At 43.0% G+C, this 19,727-nt stretch overlaps 1 protein-coding gene across 1 annotated transcript in view; it reads left to right on the top strand.

Annotated features, from left to right (window-relative positions):
• Positions 1-19,727, top strand: part of MCF2L2 (MCF.2 cell line derived transforming sequence-like 2) — a 174,721-nt gene that overhangs the window by 136,912 nt on the left and 18,082 nt on the right. Inside the window, exons 8-10 of the mRNA XM_006884157.1 lie at positions 6,123-6,247; positions 6,838-6,952; positions 7,369-7,488. Coding sequence (XP_006884219.1) covers positions 6,123-6,247; positions 6,838-6,952; positions 7,369-7,488 — 360 coding nt within the window. The remainder of the gene's footprint in view (positions 1-6,122; positions 6,248-6,837; positions 6,953-7,368; positions 7,489-19,727) is intronic.

Raw genomic sequence — 19,727 nt, 5'->3', positions numbered from 1 at the left:
GCCAATCCCTGGGAAGAGATTCCATGCTAGAAAGGTAGAGTGTCAGCAAGAAAGAAGAAGGTCCTCAACAAGATGGATTGACACAGTGACTGTAACAATGTGTTCAAGCATGTGGAAGATTATGAGGATGTTGCAAGATAAGCCAAGGTTCCTATTGTTGTTCATAGGGTTACTATGAGTCATAGTTGACTCAATGGCAGGTAAGAACAAGAAGAAAGTATGAGCTGTTTCAAGGAAATGGCTCATGTGCTGTAGAGGTTTGCAGATCAGACAAGAGAGAGCTTTCTGGGAAGGTCAGTGAGTCCAGGTCATTGGCAGGCAGGCAGGCTACCAGCCTCAGAGCTGGAGAGTCCAAAGGTCATTGTAGAGCAGGGTCATGGCCTGACGATGAGCCAAAAAATATTGCAAGTACAGCAACCCTCTGGTTCAAGTCTGGAGACCATTAAGTAGATGCCCAGATAGAGATCAGATGAAAAATTATCTAAATTTTTGCCAGAAGGTCTAAATATACACTTATCTCCCCTTAATTAAGTATAGCTGATCATGTGTTTAAGGAACAACTTCTAATCTTGCCTCATAAATACCATGTTTTGTTGTTGGGTACTGTCAAGTTAAAACTGACTCCTAGGTAACCCTCTAGGAGGTTTTTGAAGGCAGTAAATCACAAGGGAGGAGAATGACCATTGCTCTTCTGAGGAGCAGCTGGTGGATTTGAACTGAGCACCTTTGTGTTGTCAGCCCAGTCCTTTGCCACTAAACCCTCAGAGATCCCATTTACATACTAGAGGTTAGAATTTACAACACATAGGGTAGATTATACTGAGGATCATAACCATGCTGAGACACAATATTATCCATAGCAACACCTGTCTTTCTGTGTCCTAGCTCTTATTTATGTTTCTTTAAAGATGACAGCTGAGAAAACCCTATGGAGTAGTTCTATCCTGTAACACAAGGGGACACCATGAATTAGGTATCAGCTAGATGGCAGCTAATGACTGTTACCAGACTGCTTCAAATTTCAGTACGTGTTATTGTTTTGTAAAATTATTATATTTTAGGGCATTATTTTTATCGTAGGAGTATGCAATGAGGGTTGCAGAGTGGATTATATTTGGGGGTAGGGGGTGGGGTTTGGGAAGGTGCGGGGGGATTGTGTACCAATGAGGGAGTTTTTCTTTTGCTTTTCAAGGAGAGGAGCTAACGGAGGGGGGGGGCATTGTGCGGGGAGAAGGGTGCAACAATGAATGAATGGAATTCCAAAATCTCTGTAGATGTTCATTGAAATGAAAAATAAACAAACTAATAAAAAAAATTAGATCATGGACACCTGGGCTTATGCTAAGATTTGGAACCCTTAATTCTCTGTGATTTTTCTACACCACCAGACAGTCCTCAGCACACATCACATGTATTTAGCCTGGAAGCCAAGACCAGCAGACACAGTCATGGATATCCATCCTCTTCTGTGTGGCAATCTGTCAGATATTACAATTTATTCCCATATTCTGACAATAATTTCATATTATTATTAAATTTGGGAGTTTTAGAAGACCCTTTTAAGTTTAAATTGTAATTTAAGTTTAAATTGTACTTCAGAGAACACATATTAGTAATGGTTGTGGGCACATTTTCATTTTGCACAGAAAGGTACCATTGACATTCTTATGAATGTTTCAAATATAACATTATGTTAGTGTTCTGAACTCTTTTTATGCTACAGAAGTCTGTGTGTGTGTGTGTGTGTGTCTGTATCTGTGTGTGTTTGTCTCTCACCATAACTACAGAGAAAGGTAGTATCTATTTCTTTTTTCTGGACTTTTTTGTCTAAGTTATGAAGATATGCATCTTAAAGGTTGAACTTTGGAATTTATAAGTTCAGCTCAACTCAACTCGTTGTTGAGTCGTGACTGACTCATAGCTGTCCCTCCAGTGGGTTCTCAGAGACTGTAAGTCACATAAGAGGAGAGTGTTCGTCTTTCTCTCTTGGTCCAGTCTGCACTGCAATCCTGAAGGCACACAATTCAAATCCACCAGGTACTCCATGGGAAAAGGATGAGCAGTCCCCTGTGTGATTAACTGCTTCTGAAAACCCGCTGTGAGGGTCAACTATGGGTTGATTCCAACTCTGCAGTACACAGAAACAACAACCACCTTTGCATTGCTAGTGCAACTCAATATTGGCTAAGCCATTAAAGCTCTCTTTTATTAGCATTGTGAATGAAAACATAACAGTAAAGCTCAAGTTTGTTAGAAAATTTGGGTAATAAGTGAAACAGGGAGATCTACTGAGCTAGTGATATAATAACTGCACTGCAATTTCAAAGGCGTGCGATTCGAATCCACAAGTTAATCCATGGGAGAAGGATGGACAGTCTGAAAACCTGATGGAGGGTCAACTATGATTTGGTTCTGGCTCGATGGCACTGAACAACAACAATAAGTAAAATAAGGAGTACAGAGCCTTGGTCCTTCATGTGTTCTCTTGGCTCTGATTCAGCCTTTCATTTCTCACACGCGCTGTCTGCCCATGGCACAGCCTCAGACAATGCCTAACACTTACCATACAACCAGATGTTGTTGGATTGATTCTGACTCATGGCCACTCCATGCATAAGAGCACTTTATGGGTGTCTGTTGAATGAATGAGTATCCAAATTCATGTTGACCTTTGTCATAGAAAAGAATCCTCTCCCAGATAATTGTAGTTCTTTTGACTCTGCAGTTAATTCCTCACACCCTGCTAAGTGGGCCTTCTTCTGGGCCCACCTCTTCCTTCTTTAACTATATAAGCAGAGCTGATATTCATTGGGTATACACTGGAAGAGCTGGACTAATTTTTAAAATAATTTTACACTTACGTCCATGGAAACCCCCCCACTCAATCTCCCTAGTTCCTTTCCCAGGGCCCAAAGACAGCCTCATGATTCTAGCAACTAAAGGGTTACCGTCTGCATTCAGATCACCTAGGAACTGACTGTTTCAGCTCTGTGTCTGATGTTGGTGCTGACTGGTCAGTGCCTGCTCTATACAAGTGTTAAGTATTTTGAATGTTCACCTGGAATAGACAAGAGCCAGCGGATGTGTCCAGAGAATTGTGAGGGTCTAGATCAGAGAAGCTAAGTCTGTCATCGATGAGAGATCAAGAACTGAGGCTGAATCTAGACAATAGAAGCCTTTAGTGGGGTAGATAATAGAGTGGAATGGGTGACAAGGGACAAAAACATGAGATTGATCAGGCCCAGGACTTCTGTATGACCAGCCCAGGGAAATAGAAAACTCTTCCCACAGAAAATGAGCTAAATAGGATGTGAAGGTTGAAGAGATAGCTGGGGCTGGAGAAAGAGATCCATTTCCTACCAGTTCTGACATTGGTTTTGTTTGAGTCTGAGAACTTCACACCTCCTCTAACTCCCAGGGTCTTACCAAATCCACATCCTCTCACTCAAAGACCAAGTAAAGAATTTTAGCTCCTGAGAGCAAAATTCTAGACCAGACTCCACCCCTTTTGGCTTGTGGCCATGGCCTTGTGATGTTGGCTCAGAGCAGTGAGAGATGGCCTGTGATGAGCAAAGAGAAGACTAGAATGGTTGCATTTGGAAGGGGCTGGCCCACATCTTTCCCAGTTGCACAGCAATTCTTACCAGTGTAGGGTCGACTTTAAACCTAATCATTTCCGAATTATAAGACACTAGCGTAGACAGAGACATACACAGGAGAGTGTTGTCTTAAAACCAAGGAACCAGGGCCACCAACAAGGAAGAAACCAACCCAACTAAGATCTTCATTTAGAGTTTTGGTTTCTAGCGCTGTAAGAAAATACACTTCTGGTTTTCAAAGCTACCTACTGCGGTGTTTGTGTTATAGCATTACAAGGTACCTAAGACATAATACGCTATGCACAACACTAAGATTCACCTTCCTTTCCTCACATTGGTTCCTCACATCCTGCAAGTATTTGAATGTATCTTTCTTCTCAGCATCTTTCTGTCTTAACAATGTGTCTCTTCCCTTTTAGCTTGTCTACCTTTGTGAATAACTCTACATCACAAAAGTGTGTATATAATCTGTTGATGGACCAGATCTGTTGATAATCCAGATGGAGCTCAGAGGCAATTGTGGAAGTGAATAGGGAAAGCCAGGACCCTTCTCAAAGAGTTGTTGTCGTGTTGTTATGTACTGTTGAGTTGGAATCACTCATAGCTGACCTTCCAGTGAGTTTTGAGAGGCAATAAGTGACACAGGAAGGGACTGTCCATCTTTCGGCTGTGGAGCAGGTGGAGGATTCAAACTATGTGAGTTTGGGTTGGCAGCAAAGCTCCTTACCATTAGGCCACTGGAATAGAAAATGACAAAGGGGGATAAGAGCACTTACCTATGACTACTTTTCCTCCATTGTGTTTTATTTGTCTTTATTCATCTGTAACCTGATTTATTTAGACATTACAACCTGTTGTTGTTTTTGTTAGGTGCTGTCAAGTCAAATAAGAATCTTAGCAATGCTGTGAACAATAAACCTGAACGCTGTCATATGCTGTGCTGTCATCATCATCTCTGACGCACATGAGTCCATTGCTGTGGTCACTGTGACAATCTACCTTGGTGAGGGTCTTCCTCTCTTTAGCTGACCCTCCACCTTTCCAAGCTTGATGTCCCCCTCCGAGGAATAGCTTCTTCTAGCAACATGCCCAAAGTAGGAAAGATGTAGCTTTGTTATCCAAGCAGCATTCTGGTTGCACTCATTAATGAGTGTTGATGGGATAAGAAAAAAATGAAGGCTGACATCTGAACGTGGGAATGAAGGAAGCTGCCCACTCCAGGCAGAAATGCCAGCCAACTGACCAACATGGGGCATAACCTGGAGTGGACTGAGCCAGAGGGAGTGCCCAGAGAATTGTCAGGGTCTAGATCAGAGGTTGTGAGGATGACACAAGATAGGAGACGGTTCAGATCTGTTGTTCATAAGATCACTATGTATTGTATTCGGCTCAGCATCACATAACAACAACAAATCAGAGAAGCCAAATCTGTCATTAATGAGAGATCAAGGCTTGAAGCTAGATTTGGACAATAGAAGCCTACAATGGGTCAGATACTACAGTAGAAAGGGAGACAAGGGGCAAAGGCATGAGGTTGGGCAGGCCCAGGACTCCTCCTCCCACAGGAAATGAACTGCATACTGGTGAAGCTTGAAGACGTGGCTGGGGCTAGAGAAAGATTTACTGCTCACAGGCTCTGACAGTGGTTCAGTTGGAGTCTGAGAGTTATGCGCCTGTTCTAACTCTCAGAATCATAATAAATGTCCCGTGACTCAAAGACCTGATCAAGAACTTCAATCCCTGAGATCAAAATTCTAGACCAGGCTCCACCTCCTTTGACTTGTGGCCTTGGTCTTGCATTTGAGGCTGAGCGGAGAGAGAGATGGCCCGTGATGAGCAAGAACAGAACTAGAATGGTTGCGTTTGGAAGGTGCTGGCCTACCCACATCTCCCCGAATTGCAGAATCCGAAGTCCCCACATAAAAAGAACAGACTAGAGTTGACTTAAGCATCTGGATCTTTTCACATCAGATTGTAACTGCTCCCAGTCATTGTCACCCTTCAGTAGCTGACCAAGGCCACAGCTGGGGATGGGTGTGGGGGAGGGAGGAGCAGGTCTGTATTGATGAGAACAGGTTGAGGTGTTTCATGGTCAACTAGTAGTTATTATCTTGTAATTGGATAGTAGTGTCTAGCAATTAGTAGCAAAAATCTGTTATTTTCTTGTTTCTTGACATGATCAGATCAGGACCAGATTTTATGAACTGGTTTTGCTTTTCATTTGTAACAGTTTGAGATACATAAAAAAATGTGAGAGGCGTTGCATTTGGGGATGTAACGTGGTTGAGAGGGGGGCAGAAGTAAAAAAGACTTGCTTTTTACCATTTTGTATCATTTTAATTTTATGCGATCTGTCTGCATTCTCTACAAAGAAATAAATGTCAAGAAATTTTTTTTTAAAAAAAAACAAACTATATTGAATGGCTAAAATGGAGATGAACACGTGTCTACCATTCTCTTTTTCTACCAGGATTTTTTTTAAAAATTCCTTTTAAGAGAACTGGATATTTTTTTGTTCTCTAGGATGAGCTGAGATCCCTTAGAAAACAAGGGGCCATGTTGCTGACGTGCATCCAGGAAGCAGCAGCCAAAAACCTTACCAGCAAACTAAGTCCCAATGATCGTGAGAACGTCGCCACTATGGGCAGGTGAGTGAGAGCGCTGGGATCTGCTTTGCCAGGAGACTATCTGTAGAACCAGCTTAGCTCAGACAACCCAAAAGCAGCTTGGAAAAGCCCCTGTTCCGTATCGGTGGGGGTAAGAATGAATTCTGTTTGAGAATAAACACTAAGCATCCAGCTGTCACCTGTTTGTAAGCTCTTTTGATAAGAATTCTTTGCCTTCCTCATGTGAAATGCTCTGGTTCCAAGTTTCAAGGCAAATGGTAGAGTTTGTTGTTTCATTTACAATCAATAGCATTTCTGTGTGCTGCGCCTTAACACACCTGTAGTGTTAGGTGGAGACAAAACAAAAGACTGGCAAAGGTAAAGTCACCTGGGCCGCAGCAACAAAATCTGGTGGAAGTATCTTCCTGGCATTGAAGAAGTCCTGGTTAAAAAGTAAGAAATGGAGAAACTAGATGAACCTTAAGAGTCATGGGTGATACAGACTTTTGTAAGAAGGCGCTATGCCCCAGTGCACAACCCTGACTGAAAACTTAGCTGTTATCCACAGAGGCCTGCCTGAACTTCTGGGGCAATGAAAGTTACCCATGTGCTTTCTCATGCTTTCTTGACAGATTGTTGGTTCAGTTGGATGAAACAGAAAAAGCCTTTAGTCACTTTTGGTCTGAGCATCACCTGAAGCTTACCCAGTGCCTACAGCTGCAGCGCTTTGAGCAGAACTTTAGTGAGGTATTATTTCCTTGTTTGGTAAGAACTCTTCTGATGCAGTCACTTACCTTCTTTCCCCCATTCAGCCCCTTGGTCTAAGGCTTCCCTCTTCTTTCTAATCCAGCTCTTGCTTCTTCAAAAACTACTTTTCACTTTTCCAGTGGAATAAGTGTTCCAGAATCTCATTGTCCTATTGGGATTCACTGCCGTATTTCCTTTCCGTTTGACCCTCTGTTGAATGCAGTATACTATTCCGTTGCCATATGTCTCTGTACCCCCACCTTAATCTGCGAGCTAAAGAACAGGTGGGGTTTTTTAAAAATGCACTGATAGAAGCACACAAGTCCTGAATCCTTTCAAGATGTTGAGTTTCCTGAGATCCTAGCATGCCTGTCCTTCCAGATTCTCATCAGTTGATCTGTGCTGCTGTTTTATAGGTTAAAACGGCCCTGGATAACTTATTGGAAGAGCAAGCTGAGTTTACAGACATTGGAGACAGTGTGATACGCGTGGAACAACTTCTTAAGGAACACAAAAAACTGGAACAAAAGGGTCAGGTACAGTGTGAGGGGATTTTAATTTTGTTTTGTTGATATTGTTGAGTTCTGAGGAAGAGATTGTGGACAGTGACAAGTCATGGCCACTCAGATCTTTTGGAAGATTGCTAATGGAAATACCAAAAAAAACACAACATGCTATTGAGTTGATTCCAACTCACAGTGACCATATAGGACAGTGTAGAACAGAACTACCCCACAGCGTTCCCAAGGTGGACATCTTTACAGAACCAGAATTACCATGTTTTTCTTTCTTGGAACAGCTGGTGAGTTCAGACTGCCAACTTTTAGATGAAAAGCTGATCATTTAACCACTGCATTACCAACACTTCATTAAAGGACTCAGAAATGCCAAATTCTACCCATTTGAGCACCTTTTACTCCCACCTCATGCCTTCAAGGAGCTAGATAACGCCCATACAGAGCCATGATGAATACTGTCACCAGCGTGGAATTATATGCTCAGCATACAGATTGAATAGCTATGGAGAAAGAAGACTCGAAGCCTTTGAATTGTGGTGTTGGAGAAGAGAACTGAGGTAGGAAGGGAGAATCGATCCATGTTTGTTCTGTTTCTATACATAAGTGAGAAAGTCTAGGCCATAGCCTTCACAATTGTTTGCTATGTGTCAGAGAGCTGGGCAGTGACTAGGAATGATAGAAGGAGAATTGATGCCTTTGAGCTGTGGTGCTGGAGAAGAGTATTGAATATACCATGGACTGCTAGGAGAACAGGTTTGTCCTGGAGAGGGTGAAGCCAGGCTGCTCCTTGGAGGCAAGGATTCCAAGGGTCTCTCTGACTACTCTGGGCATGTTGCAAGAGGGGACTGGTCCTTGGAGAGGGATATCATGCTTGGGAGGGTGAAGGGACAGTGCAAAAGAGGAAGCCCCTGGAGGAGATGGATTGACTCAGTGACTGGGGCAATGAGGGTTGATGTGTCAGAGTCAATAAAATCGACACAGGATAGAGTAGATTTCAGGGCTATTGTATATAGGGTTACTATGAGTCCAGAGTGACTCGACCGCACATAACAACAACAACAACAACATGTCCTAAGAGTTGTAAATGTCAAAACTATAAGGGAGTAATGTGCTTCACAATTTTGATGCCAGAATGAATCAGTTTGCCAGTTCTGCACACAGATCAGGCAGGACTTAGAAGTGATTCTATTTTAAGTCCTTACCAATTTGACCTATTACACATTTGAGTCATCTTGTTCCAAAGAAGTTTCCCTGTGCTACTCTTAGTTAGATTCCCTTTATTTTTATCATTTGAAGATGGAATCCTTTGTGGTTAACACTTCACAAAGAACGGCACTCTCAGGTGATAGTTTCACAGCGCTAGAAATTTCTGTCTCAGCCATGGCCCTCTGGCAGCGACATTTGTGTCACATGATAGAAATGCACACTTTCAACGCCCTCCTCCGCCTCTGCATTTTAGTAAGAGCCCTTGATAGAGAGACCAGGTGGCACAAGCAGTTCTTCATGGGCTGCTAATGTAAGGTTGGTAGTTTGGAACCACGCAACCATTCTGCCCAAGAAAAGCCTGGAATTTTTCTTCTTCTTCTTGTTGGGTTTTTTTGTTTGTTTGTTTTTACAGAATTGCTACTGTAAACTTCCCCCCCCTAATTTCTTCTGTTAAAAAGTTACAGTTAACAAAATCTTTTGGAGCCAGGCTTAAGGAACGAGCTGGTGCTCTCTACTGACCACTCTGTTCAGAATCAACAATAGAAGTGGGGGGAATTGTAGAACAAACTCTGAGTTATTAGGAAGGACCCCAGACTTACTGGTCTGCTAGAGACTCGTGGAACCCTAAGACCTTTAGACACACTTCACACCTGGAGTTGAACCCCCTTTGGGGATCACCTTTCAGCCAAACGACAGACAGGCCTCTAAAGTGAGCAGTAACACCTGTAAGGAGCGTACTGTTCAGAGCAATCAGCCACATGAGACCTGAGGGCAGCATTTGCCCAAAACCAAAGTTCAATGAACCAGAAAGAACAGGGAAGATGGACAGGGTGGAAACAGGAACCCAGGGAGGAAAGGAGGAAGAAGGAAGGTGTGTTACATTGGAGGGAGTACAACCAATGTCATGAGGCAGCATGTGTACAACTTGTTGAATGTAAAACTTATTCTGTTAACTTTCACCGCACACACATGCATGCACACACACACACCGCACACCCACACACACTTGTATGGAGCAGTCCTACTCTGTAACACTCGAGGTCGTCATAAGTAGGTACCACCTTGATGGCATCTGTAGTAACAGCGGTCACCTGGTTGGCATTGCGGTGAGCAGCACACCCTCTGAAAGGACGCAGAGCAGATGTAAACCGAAGTCACAGCAACTCCAGGAGCTTCTCGTGGTGGCTTCTGAGCTTGAGGCACATCTATACCTGCAGGTCCCAGGAGCCCACCTGCGCACCCAGACGTGCCCTCAGGAATCCCACCTTCCCTTGAGCACTTTTTTCTGCTCTCTGTGACAAGGCCCACTGGTCACTAAGTGCTTGTGTGCTGAAGGCTCATGAGTCCTCAGACACATTTATCAAGAGAACATGGTTCAAACCCACCAGCTACTCTGTGGGATAAGGACGGACAGTCTCCTTGCGTTCAATTAACTGTCTCTGCAAACCCACATGAGGGTCAGCTATGGGCTGGTCCCGACTTGATGGTATGCAACAACAACAACCAAATAAGTAATTATATCAGATATGGCAGGGAGTGTGGAGAAGACAAAGGGATTTAGTAGAAAGTGACGGAAAGTCCTCCTTCAGCTGTTGTGGTCAGTGAAGGCCTCTGTGAGGTCTGGATAGCCATGCAGAGATTTGAGGAATAGCATGCGGGGTGGAGGGAGCTGCAAGTCAAAGGCCTTGCAGTGAGAATGAGGTTAGCTGACTCAAGGAATGTGGCTGGAACGAGCTAAGAAGAGATAGATGGGGCAGATGAGCAGGGGCCAGAATATATCGAGCCCTTGGGAGTCTCTGATGAATTATTTTACTTTCATTCTGAGTTTGCACAGACAGCTATTTGAGGGTGTTCTGACCTGTGTTTTGAAAATCACTGATGGATCTGCATGACTGAGTCCACATTCTCTTTCTGCCCCCATCCATGGACTTCTGATCCTTGCTCCATACTTTAAAGACTGCTGACAGGTACTCGGGCGAAACTCATGGTCACAGGACTTCACTGTGTGGGCCATGGCTGCCAGCTAGCTCATGTGTTTGACTCCTGCTCAGAGTTTGCTTGTTCATCCTGGACATTTACACTGTAAGGAAACTTAGAAGAATCCCCTGGTAGTGATCCTGTATAATTGTGGACTCTGACTCAGTGTATCTGGAATGGACTTGAGAATGCTCAGCTTTGATTTAACCATTATAAGCTGGCTGGGATCCCCACTGTGCACCTGTGATCCACCTTTGATGGACAGAGTTCTTGAGGCAGCTGGGCTAACCCCCTGCAGATGACCCTTGGCATTTAACTCATTGTGTGTCTTGCTTCCCTTGCTTTTTTCTGTTTTGTAAATGATGCAGACGATCTATCCCTTTACCCTTGACCAAGCTAAACAAAGCCAGCCTACCATATCTTGTACTTTCTTCACCATAACTTGCTTCAGATTCCCAAGAGGCACCATTTCTTTGGATAATAAAGGCTTGACAAGTCTTTTCATTTGTCCTATAAAGTGTTAAAGAGAAAAGGTAGTTTGTGACTAGAATCCATCAAAACCCTGCTTGGTATTTGTCCTTTACTGAAGGGTCACCTGCCCTCCTGGCATAACCACACATTGGTTTCTGGGCTTGTGCCAACTTCCTTCTTCTATACAGTGATATCATGCCAATGGTACCTCTGGGCACACACACTTCCTGGATGCCAGCCACATGCTAATTCAGACTACTGTCTGTTCTCTTCTTCTGCTTTGAGGGTTTAGCAAAGTTTTTAATTCTGAGGAACAGTGGCTCCAGCCACTCTGTTATATCTATAGGGGCACCATTTGCTGCCTGGCGTTTTACTGAGAGGTATCTTGGGACACAAAAACTGCACATAGGGAATCCACGTAATTTAAGCTTTAACCTCTCCCCGTGTCCAAGAAGGCTTGGAATCCGGGTCATTACCATTCTAGTACAATATAGCTTGGGGCATGGCTTATTTGAAAATGGAAATTTTTAGGCCTGCACAGAGAGCTTGCATGTGTTCATCACTCGTGGTCAGCAACCACTAACTTCCTGCCCCTTCTCATCTCATCTGGTCTACTTCCTTATATTTACATTCCATGCCTATTTGTTCTGGGCTCGCTAGTATAGTACTATCACTCTCACTCCCACCTCTTTCTTCCCTAGTTGATATTGTCATAGTTCATGTGTCTTGGCAGTAGAGACCTTTATAGTAGATGAGAAACTAAGCTGTAATTACAGTGAGGATTTGTGTGTCACATGTTGCAGCTTGACTATCCAGCCTTCTAGAATTTTAAGATGCCGGCAAGGATTGTGTCAGAGCACCAGATTTTGATTGTTTCTCTAGCATTATTTTGATTTTGCTTTGGAGGTTTTGTTGACTAAGTTACCATTAAATTTTTTTTTTTTTTACTTCAGAGGGTTACTTTGAGCAGATGCTATATAGACGAATGTTGTGAGGTTTTACAGTAAAGTTCCCTCCCACTAGTTTATTTACAAAATTCTAACACAGATTTAAACAAACTCTTTCAATTTCCCTTGCCCCCTCCCGTCAAATTATATAACCCAATGATTAATCCCCTCTTCCCCCTGCACATCCACATCCCTCTGCTTCCAGCCTCTCCCACCCCTCCTGGATCCTTATACTCATTCTGCAATAACGGTCTTATACAATATTTATCCTTATGAGACTGAGTTAGGTCACTCAGCAGAATGCTCTCCAGTCCCTGCCAAGTTAGGTAATAATTTACAAAGTTATTGCTCCTGTGTGCTGCATAGTATTCCAGTATTACATGGTATTATAGTAAAGTTCTTTAGAGCCGTCAGGAGGATCTAGTAGTCATGGCTGTGCTGTTTCAATCCAGAACATATGTTGGGAGGTCAGGTGGCAAGGAGTCAAGCAAAACCCTGTTCAAATCTAGGCTCTGATGGTTACCAGCTGTGTGACCCTCACCATGTTTCTTAACCTCTCTGAACAGTCACCTCATCTGTAAAACAGAAAATAATTCCTACCTCGGAAAGTCCATGCAGAGATTGAAGCAAGTGTTGCGTGTGTTGTAAGGGTGTATACTGACCCTCGTGAAAATGGTAGAGGACTGAAAACACTGCATTTTGTTAAACATAAAGTTGTTGTGAATTGGAGTTAGCGTGACAGCAGCTAATGACACCGAAGGACTTGATGAGACACCGGGAGTCTATTAGGAGACAAGGACTTGGGAGTCCCTGTACTTATCCATCCATTTGCCATGGTTATTCCCTCCCCCCCACCACCCAGTGAGAGTGCCTACTCTAGCTTTATGAAACATAACCTTTTCTTTTCCCTAGATGTGTGAGGACCTGCTGCATTTTCCTAAGCATCTCACATTAATTAAGAGTAGGTTAGTCTGTTTTTTTACTAATTAACTTATTTTTTTATTTGAGTGAAGGTCTATAGATCATATTAGGTTTTCCTAAAATCATTCATGGACATTATGTTTTATAACATTAGTTACCATTGATAAATGTAGCAATTAATTAAAATGTTTAATCAACCCCTTATTGTGCATATGTTGAGAAGGGTGGAGGGTCAGCGGAGAGGAAGACCCTCAACCAGGTGGACTGACACGTTGTCTGCTGCAGTGGGCTCTTGTGTGTCAGGAAGTGTGAGGATGGCACAGGACAGGACTGGGTTCAGATCTTTTGTTAACTGGGTAGCTATGAGCCATACTTATCTCGACAGCACCTAACAACAACAACAACATTGTGTATTGTTTTTTCCTTCTAACAACTTTATTAATTTTGTTTTCTCCAGAAGAGTAGTTTGCAGTGCAAGATGCTGCTTGGAAAATGAAAAGCAGGCTGTTGGCCTCACAGAACACTTTGGAAAAAAAATTTGTGGTCAATTTCCCTGGATTCAGAAACTCTGTGCTGTTCTTAATACACTAGGCACCTGGATTACAAAAAAAGAAAAAGAAAAAATCATCCTAGCCATATTTTTATGCTCCTATACTTCACTACAGGGTGTTCTGATGGCCAATAAGGAGTTGTGCTGCCAATCCAAAGGCAGGTAGTTCAAATCCACCAGTTGCCCAGCAAGAGACAAATAGGCGGTCTCCCATGTGATACACAGCCTCTGAAATCCACTGGAAGGTCAACTAAGAATTGGTTCCAACTCAACAGGACATAACAGCGACATATTTCACTACGAGTGATTTAGTGGCATGGTCTGTAGGGAGTTGCTCACAGGTCATTCCTTTCTGGGGTTTGAACAAACCAGCTGTTCCATCAGAGAGAGAAGGGCACTCCCCTCCCATGTGGTCCCCTCTTTAGCCTCTGAAAACCCGTAAGAGGGTCAACTCTGAGTTGGTTGCACTCGACATCCAAGAATTTGAGTTTGTTGAGTTTTGATCTTTCACTGTACCACCATCTCTCTGTCAGTGTGTCATTCTGTGGAGGCACGTGTGTTTCTGCGATGCTAGATATTTCAGATACCAGCAGGCTCATCTATACTGAACAGGTTTCTGCAGAGCTTCCAGACCGAGACTAGGAAGACAGACCTAGTGATCAACTTGTGCAACTTGGCGAATGAAAATCCCAAGGAGCACAATAGATTCTTTTTTGGTATAGTGCCAGAAGATAATCCTTCTAGGATGGAGGACACAAGAACAGCCAGCTCATGCATGCCAGTGATCTTAATGAGGGCCTGCGATGAGGCAAGATTTCCTTATGTTGGACATAGAGTCCCCATGAATTGGAACCAGCTCAACTCAACTGACAATATTTGTCTGAAGTCGGGTTTGAGCAATGAAATGCAGTCTCTAAGCTTAGGCAGAACAAGTGTGACTGGTTTTTCCTGTGATGGTCAGAGCTGGATTCCAGAGCTCAAATGCTCATACTGGAAGCCTAACGTTTCTCTTGCCTGCCTGGGCCACTTGGGCCATTGTGACTCAGTTTCTGTTTGGTGAAATATAGTGCCTATATCAAAGGCTTTGTGTGAGGTGTAGAAGTAATAATCCGTATGAAGTGTCCCCATCTGTGCCAGGCATGTCATAAACCTGCGGTGTATGTTAGCTATTGTTTTATGTAAGAGTCTCTCACTCACCGCTCATTCCACAAATACGTCCAAAGCACCACACTGTTCTGTGTTCTGAGAGCACAGAAGAGAACAACATAGACAAACATCATTGCCTCCTGTGATGAACCTTCTTAACCTCCTTTCAGGGATGGTGACCAGTGTGCTTGGCCTCTTCAGCTCAGAATGAGCGCACTAGATCGTGAACCTTGAGTCCTTTTACATAATCATTACTTGTTTGGTGTTACTTTAGTCCCAGTCATTAGTCCCCTTTGTTTTGCACAACAATCACTTAGTCTATTTTTTCTTTTTTAATTGTAGTTTGAATGAAATTTTACAGATTATACTAGTTCTCCATTCAATCATTCATATATTTTCTTTTATAACTTTAGTTATAATTTATTCATGTGATTAATAACAATGTCTGATGAGCTCCTAATTGTTTATTGCCTTTCCCTTCACCTAATTTAATATCTATTATCTATTTATTAACTTAGTATCTGTTATCAATTTATTAACTTTTATTTCCCTTTATTTCCTTCCTATTCCTGGTAACCATCCAAAAATGATCCTGTGTATAAGCCTTTCTTTAGTTTTTTATAGTAATGGTCAGATAAAATATTTGAGTTTTTGTGATTGACTTGTATCACTCAGCATATTTTCCTCTAGAGTCACCCATATTGTACAACATGACATTTCTTGAATTCTTCGTCATTCTCTGGTGTTGCATAATACTCCATTGTGTGGATGTACCATAGTTTCTTTAGCTGTCCATCCATATGAACACTTGGGTTGTTTCCATCACTTTGCAATTGTAAACAATGCTGTGGTGTGCAATCATTTATTTTTAAGGACCTGCTATGTGCCGTGTATGTAGTGTTTTATGTTGGATAAGACCTCTTGATAAGCACAAGGGTCTATGGCATCTTGTGGAAGCAGAGGGGCCATAGCATTATAGCTAAGTCAGTGCTCTGATCAAGAAAAGCACAGAGGATTATGTGAGCATTGAAGGACATCAAAATATAACAGTCAGAGAAAGTTTCCTGGAGGACTCTGAAGATTGATTTGAAGTCTGGCTCCAGAGGAGTATGGGGGCGTGGAGGGAAGAAAGGGAATGGATGAGACATTTGAGGCAGAAAAAGAGCAGGTTGAGAAGACTTAGAGGCCTGGAGTTGCATGTAGTGTAATGGTTAAACATTTGATGGTCAGCTAAAAGGTCTGCAGAGCAAATTCATCAATAGCTCTGTGGTAGAAGAGACCTAGAAATCTTCTCCCCTTAAAAGCTCAGCCTTGGAAACCCTATGTGGCTATTCTACTCTGACATATATGGGAGCTGTGCTGAACCAACTCAGTATCACATAGCAACAACACATGGTCATAAACATGATTACAGGGGTGGCCCTAAGGGGCAAGAAGCTGTGCTGCAATCCTGAAGGCACACAGTTCAAGCCCACCAGCTGCTCCATGGGAAAAGGATGGGCAGTCTCATGTGATTAACTGCCTCTGAGAACTCGCTGGAGGGTCAGCTATGGGTTGGTTACAACTCAGTGGTACCCACCACGACAACACGGAGGATGGGGATAAAGGAAGAGGATAAGAAGGAGTCAGTGAGAGGAACAAGTATGAGCAAACTAGTTAAATGTCTTGTGTGCTTGTTGGACAGTTGTAATTTCCCTGAAAACTATGGAGAGCCGTGGGAGGATCTGAACCTCGAGTTATACATACATTGTGCTGCTTTATCAGAAGTGAAGAGCATGACTTGAGGATCTTGATGGAAAATAAGAACACCAGTTGTCCTGGTGAGAAAGTTCAGACAAAGACAAACAACTGGCAGTGGAGGAAGAGAGCTCAGAATCCTAGAGATATTAGTAAAGATGCAGGCTGTGGACTAGACGACCCACTGAGAGTTGTTAGTTTCTGAGGTTCTTGAAACCATAAACAATTCTAAGTTAAGAGAGGGCCACGTTGTCATCACCTGGAGTCATCATGGCTCCTTAGGTTACTGTAAGATTTAAACCAAGATAAACGTGACAGACTGGAAGCTAGAAATTGTCCAGAGATGCTTTGGAATGTGGCAGCCATTAATGTGGACTCAAAGATGTTGTCATGTGCCATTGCATCAGAACCGACTCAGCTGACACTCCAGCAGGTTTCAGAGGCTATAAATTGCTCAAGAGAAGACTACCCATCTTTCTCCAGCAGAGTAACTGGTAGATTTGAACTGCCTACCTTAGGGGTGACAGCGCAACTCCTTAGCACTAGACCACCAGAGAACCCTAGGACACAAAGGCAGATGCATGTATTTCCTGCTCTGTAACTCTCAAGTGATGCTTTATCTTCTCTAAGTTTTCTTTTTCTCGCTTATAAAAGAATGGTCATAAATAGCATGTCATCACTGATGCCTTCATATGCCATTGGGTCTTGAGGGTGCAAATGGTTTGAGATGGTGGACTGCAAACCAAAAAAGTTAGCGGTTCAAACCCACTCAGCAATGCTAATATGTCTGAGCCCATCTCACTGAGGTAAGTATTGCAAAACATTGCCAAAGAGAGGCCCGGCAATTTTCTTCGAGTAATATTATGGCTACAAAACCCTTATTATGAGGTCACCATGCATTGTAATTGTCTCAACAATAATGGTTTGGGGATGTTTTTTGTTTATTTGTTTGTTTTCTTTTGTTGGTTTTTATTAATAATAAACAGAAAATGGACGAAAGTCTCTTAGTGTGGTGGCCTGGCTCCCCATAAGTGCTCATTAAATATTAACTGGTGTGATTTAAGCTAGGGAACTAATGGCTAATCGCTCTCAGTCCTTTTCTTTCCAGACCAGCATGGTGACTAATAGCATGAATTTGGAGTCAATCTGTCTGGATTCAAGTCTCACTTGCACCGCTTTCTGGCTCTGCAGCTGTCTTTAGAGAAGTGTTGTGCTTCCATTTCCTCACAGGTAGAACGAGCATAATGAAAAAGGCGTACCACATGGGCTGGAGTGAAGCTAGATTAATAAGTGGCAGAGCACTTAAAAATAAGAGCTTGGTCTGCATGTCACACAGTTCTTGCCAGGCATATTGAGGGTCATTAATTTGTTCCCTCATTCATTTTTGTTGCTTAGATATTTATTGTTTGCCTGCTAAGTGGCTGTGAGTGGAGGAGGCAGAAATCAGACCTTAAAGGAAAAAGTGAAGATACTCTAAGATAGAGGCTGTTGATGTTGTTATTCACTGTCATCAAACCAGCTCTGACTGATGGATCCCTTATGTATAATATAAATATCTCCTTGTCGTGTGCCATCTTCAAGATCGCTGGTGTATCACAGCATGCAGGAGCAATGATTTCGAAAAGGACTGCACAACTTGGGAGAGATGGAGAGCATTATGCTAAGTGAACTAACTCAGTCCCATAAGGGCAAATACTATCCAAAACCATTATTGTAGAAATAGAAAGATAACTAGTAAAACAAGTATGAGGACGCAAGGTGAAGCGGGTAGGAGCAGAGGGGTGAGGCGGGGCGGAGTGGGGGTAATCACGGGGCCGTACAACTTGATGGGTAGAGAGGGGGTGCGTAAACGAAATGGGGAAGATCCGTTGGGATCTGGAAAGATGGCAACAGTGGGCATATTTCGGTGTTGATTCATTTTATACAGTATAATCAATGGGAATGATTGTGTGAAACACAGTGTCAATGAAGATAGTGTGAAAAACGATGTATATGAACTTTGTAAGCAAACCAGTATAAAAGAAAAAATTATTTTTAAAAATGATCACTGGTGTATGAGTCCATTTCATTGAGATAAGTATTGGAAAAAGAAATTAAAACAAAGAAAGTGAGAAACATATGGACATTGAGTCTCTAATGAGCTTCCCTGGCAGACCTGTGGGTGAGGAAGATGTGGGGAGCTGAGGAGGTGACCTCCTGAATACGCCAAGCATGCTCCCACTAAGTACTTCTTGGCTTGCCGCCTCACTTCAGGTCTTAGGTGTGTGTTATGGTTTCCGAAACCTGCCCCCCTCCAGGTTTGAAGATTTACCAGGAGGAGTCACAGGACTCAGCATTTCATAAAAAGCAAAACCAGCAGAGGGGAAAGGAGCATAGTGCCAAGTGGGGAGGAAGCCAGACACAGGCTTCCAAGAGTCCTTTCCCAAGTTGTCCCACAGAACATGCCTCTTTGCCCCAAGTAGTGAGAAGCTGCTCAGTAATATATGCTGAAAAAATGAGTGACTAAATGAAAACCAGAAAACAAAAGCATGGTGCATGTGCTTAGAGCACCATGATCCACAGAGAGAGAAGCAGGAGATGTAGGAGGTGAGCTGAGGCAGAGCAGGGGGAAGCAGACACGTACCTCGTTAGCTGTGAGAGTGGGCTTAGGAAATCCTGTGTCTCAAATCTCATGTTGTTGTTGTTGGGTGCCGTTGAGTTGGGCACAGCTCGTAGCAACCTGTGAACAGATCTGAATCCTGATCCATCCTGTGCCATCCTCCTTATCTCTAAGTGCATTGATGCAGTCACGATGGCAATCCATCTCATTGTAATGTCTTTCTTTGAACCTCCAAGAAATATCTTTCCAAGCATGACATTCCTTCCCAAGGAATAGCCTCTCCCAACAACAGGTCCGAAATAAGAATATGCGAGATGAAGCTTTGCCATCCTTGCCTCCAAGCAGCACTCGAACTGCATTTTTTTTCTTCAAAACCTATCTTTTCATGAGATGAATATTCGGGACTTTCTCTAAACCACAGCTCAAAGGCATCAATTCTTCTTCTGTCATCGTTATTCATGGTCCAGCTCATGAATCACACAGAACTGAATAAACCAGATTTCCCCACCTCAACTCAACACCCCACACCCACTCACCACCATATGGCTGTTTTTCTTTTCTGTTCCAGTTGAAAGAAGAATTCAGATTTTTTTTTTTTCGTATATGCATTGTGCGGGGTCTGATGGCTGTCCTGTGAGGTGCCCAACTTCAGCTAGTCAGATGCCTAGCCTCTCCTTTGACCTTTCTGCCGGAACGGATGTCG

Source organism: Elephantulus edwardii, unplaced genomic scaffold, assembly GCF_000299155.1.
Source record: "Elephantulus edwardii isolate Elephantulus edwardi_28Jun2011 unplaced genomic scaffold, EleEdw1.0 scaffold00031, whole genome shotgun sequence".
Lineage (NCBI taxonomy): Eukaryota > Metazoa > Chordata > Mammalia > Macroscelidea > Macroscelididae > Elephantulus > Elephantulus edwardii.
Note: the sequence above shows the minus strand (reverse complement) of the source record. Positions and strands in the feature narration are given on the sequence as shown.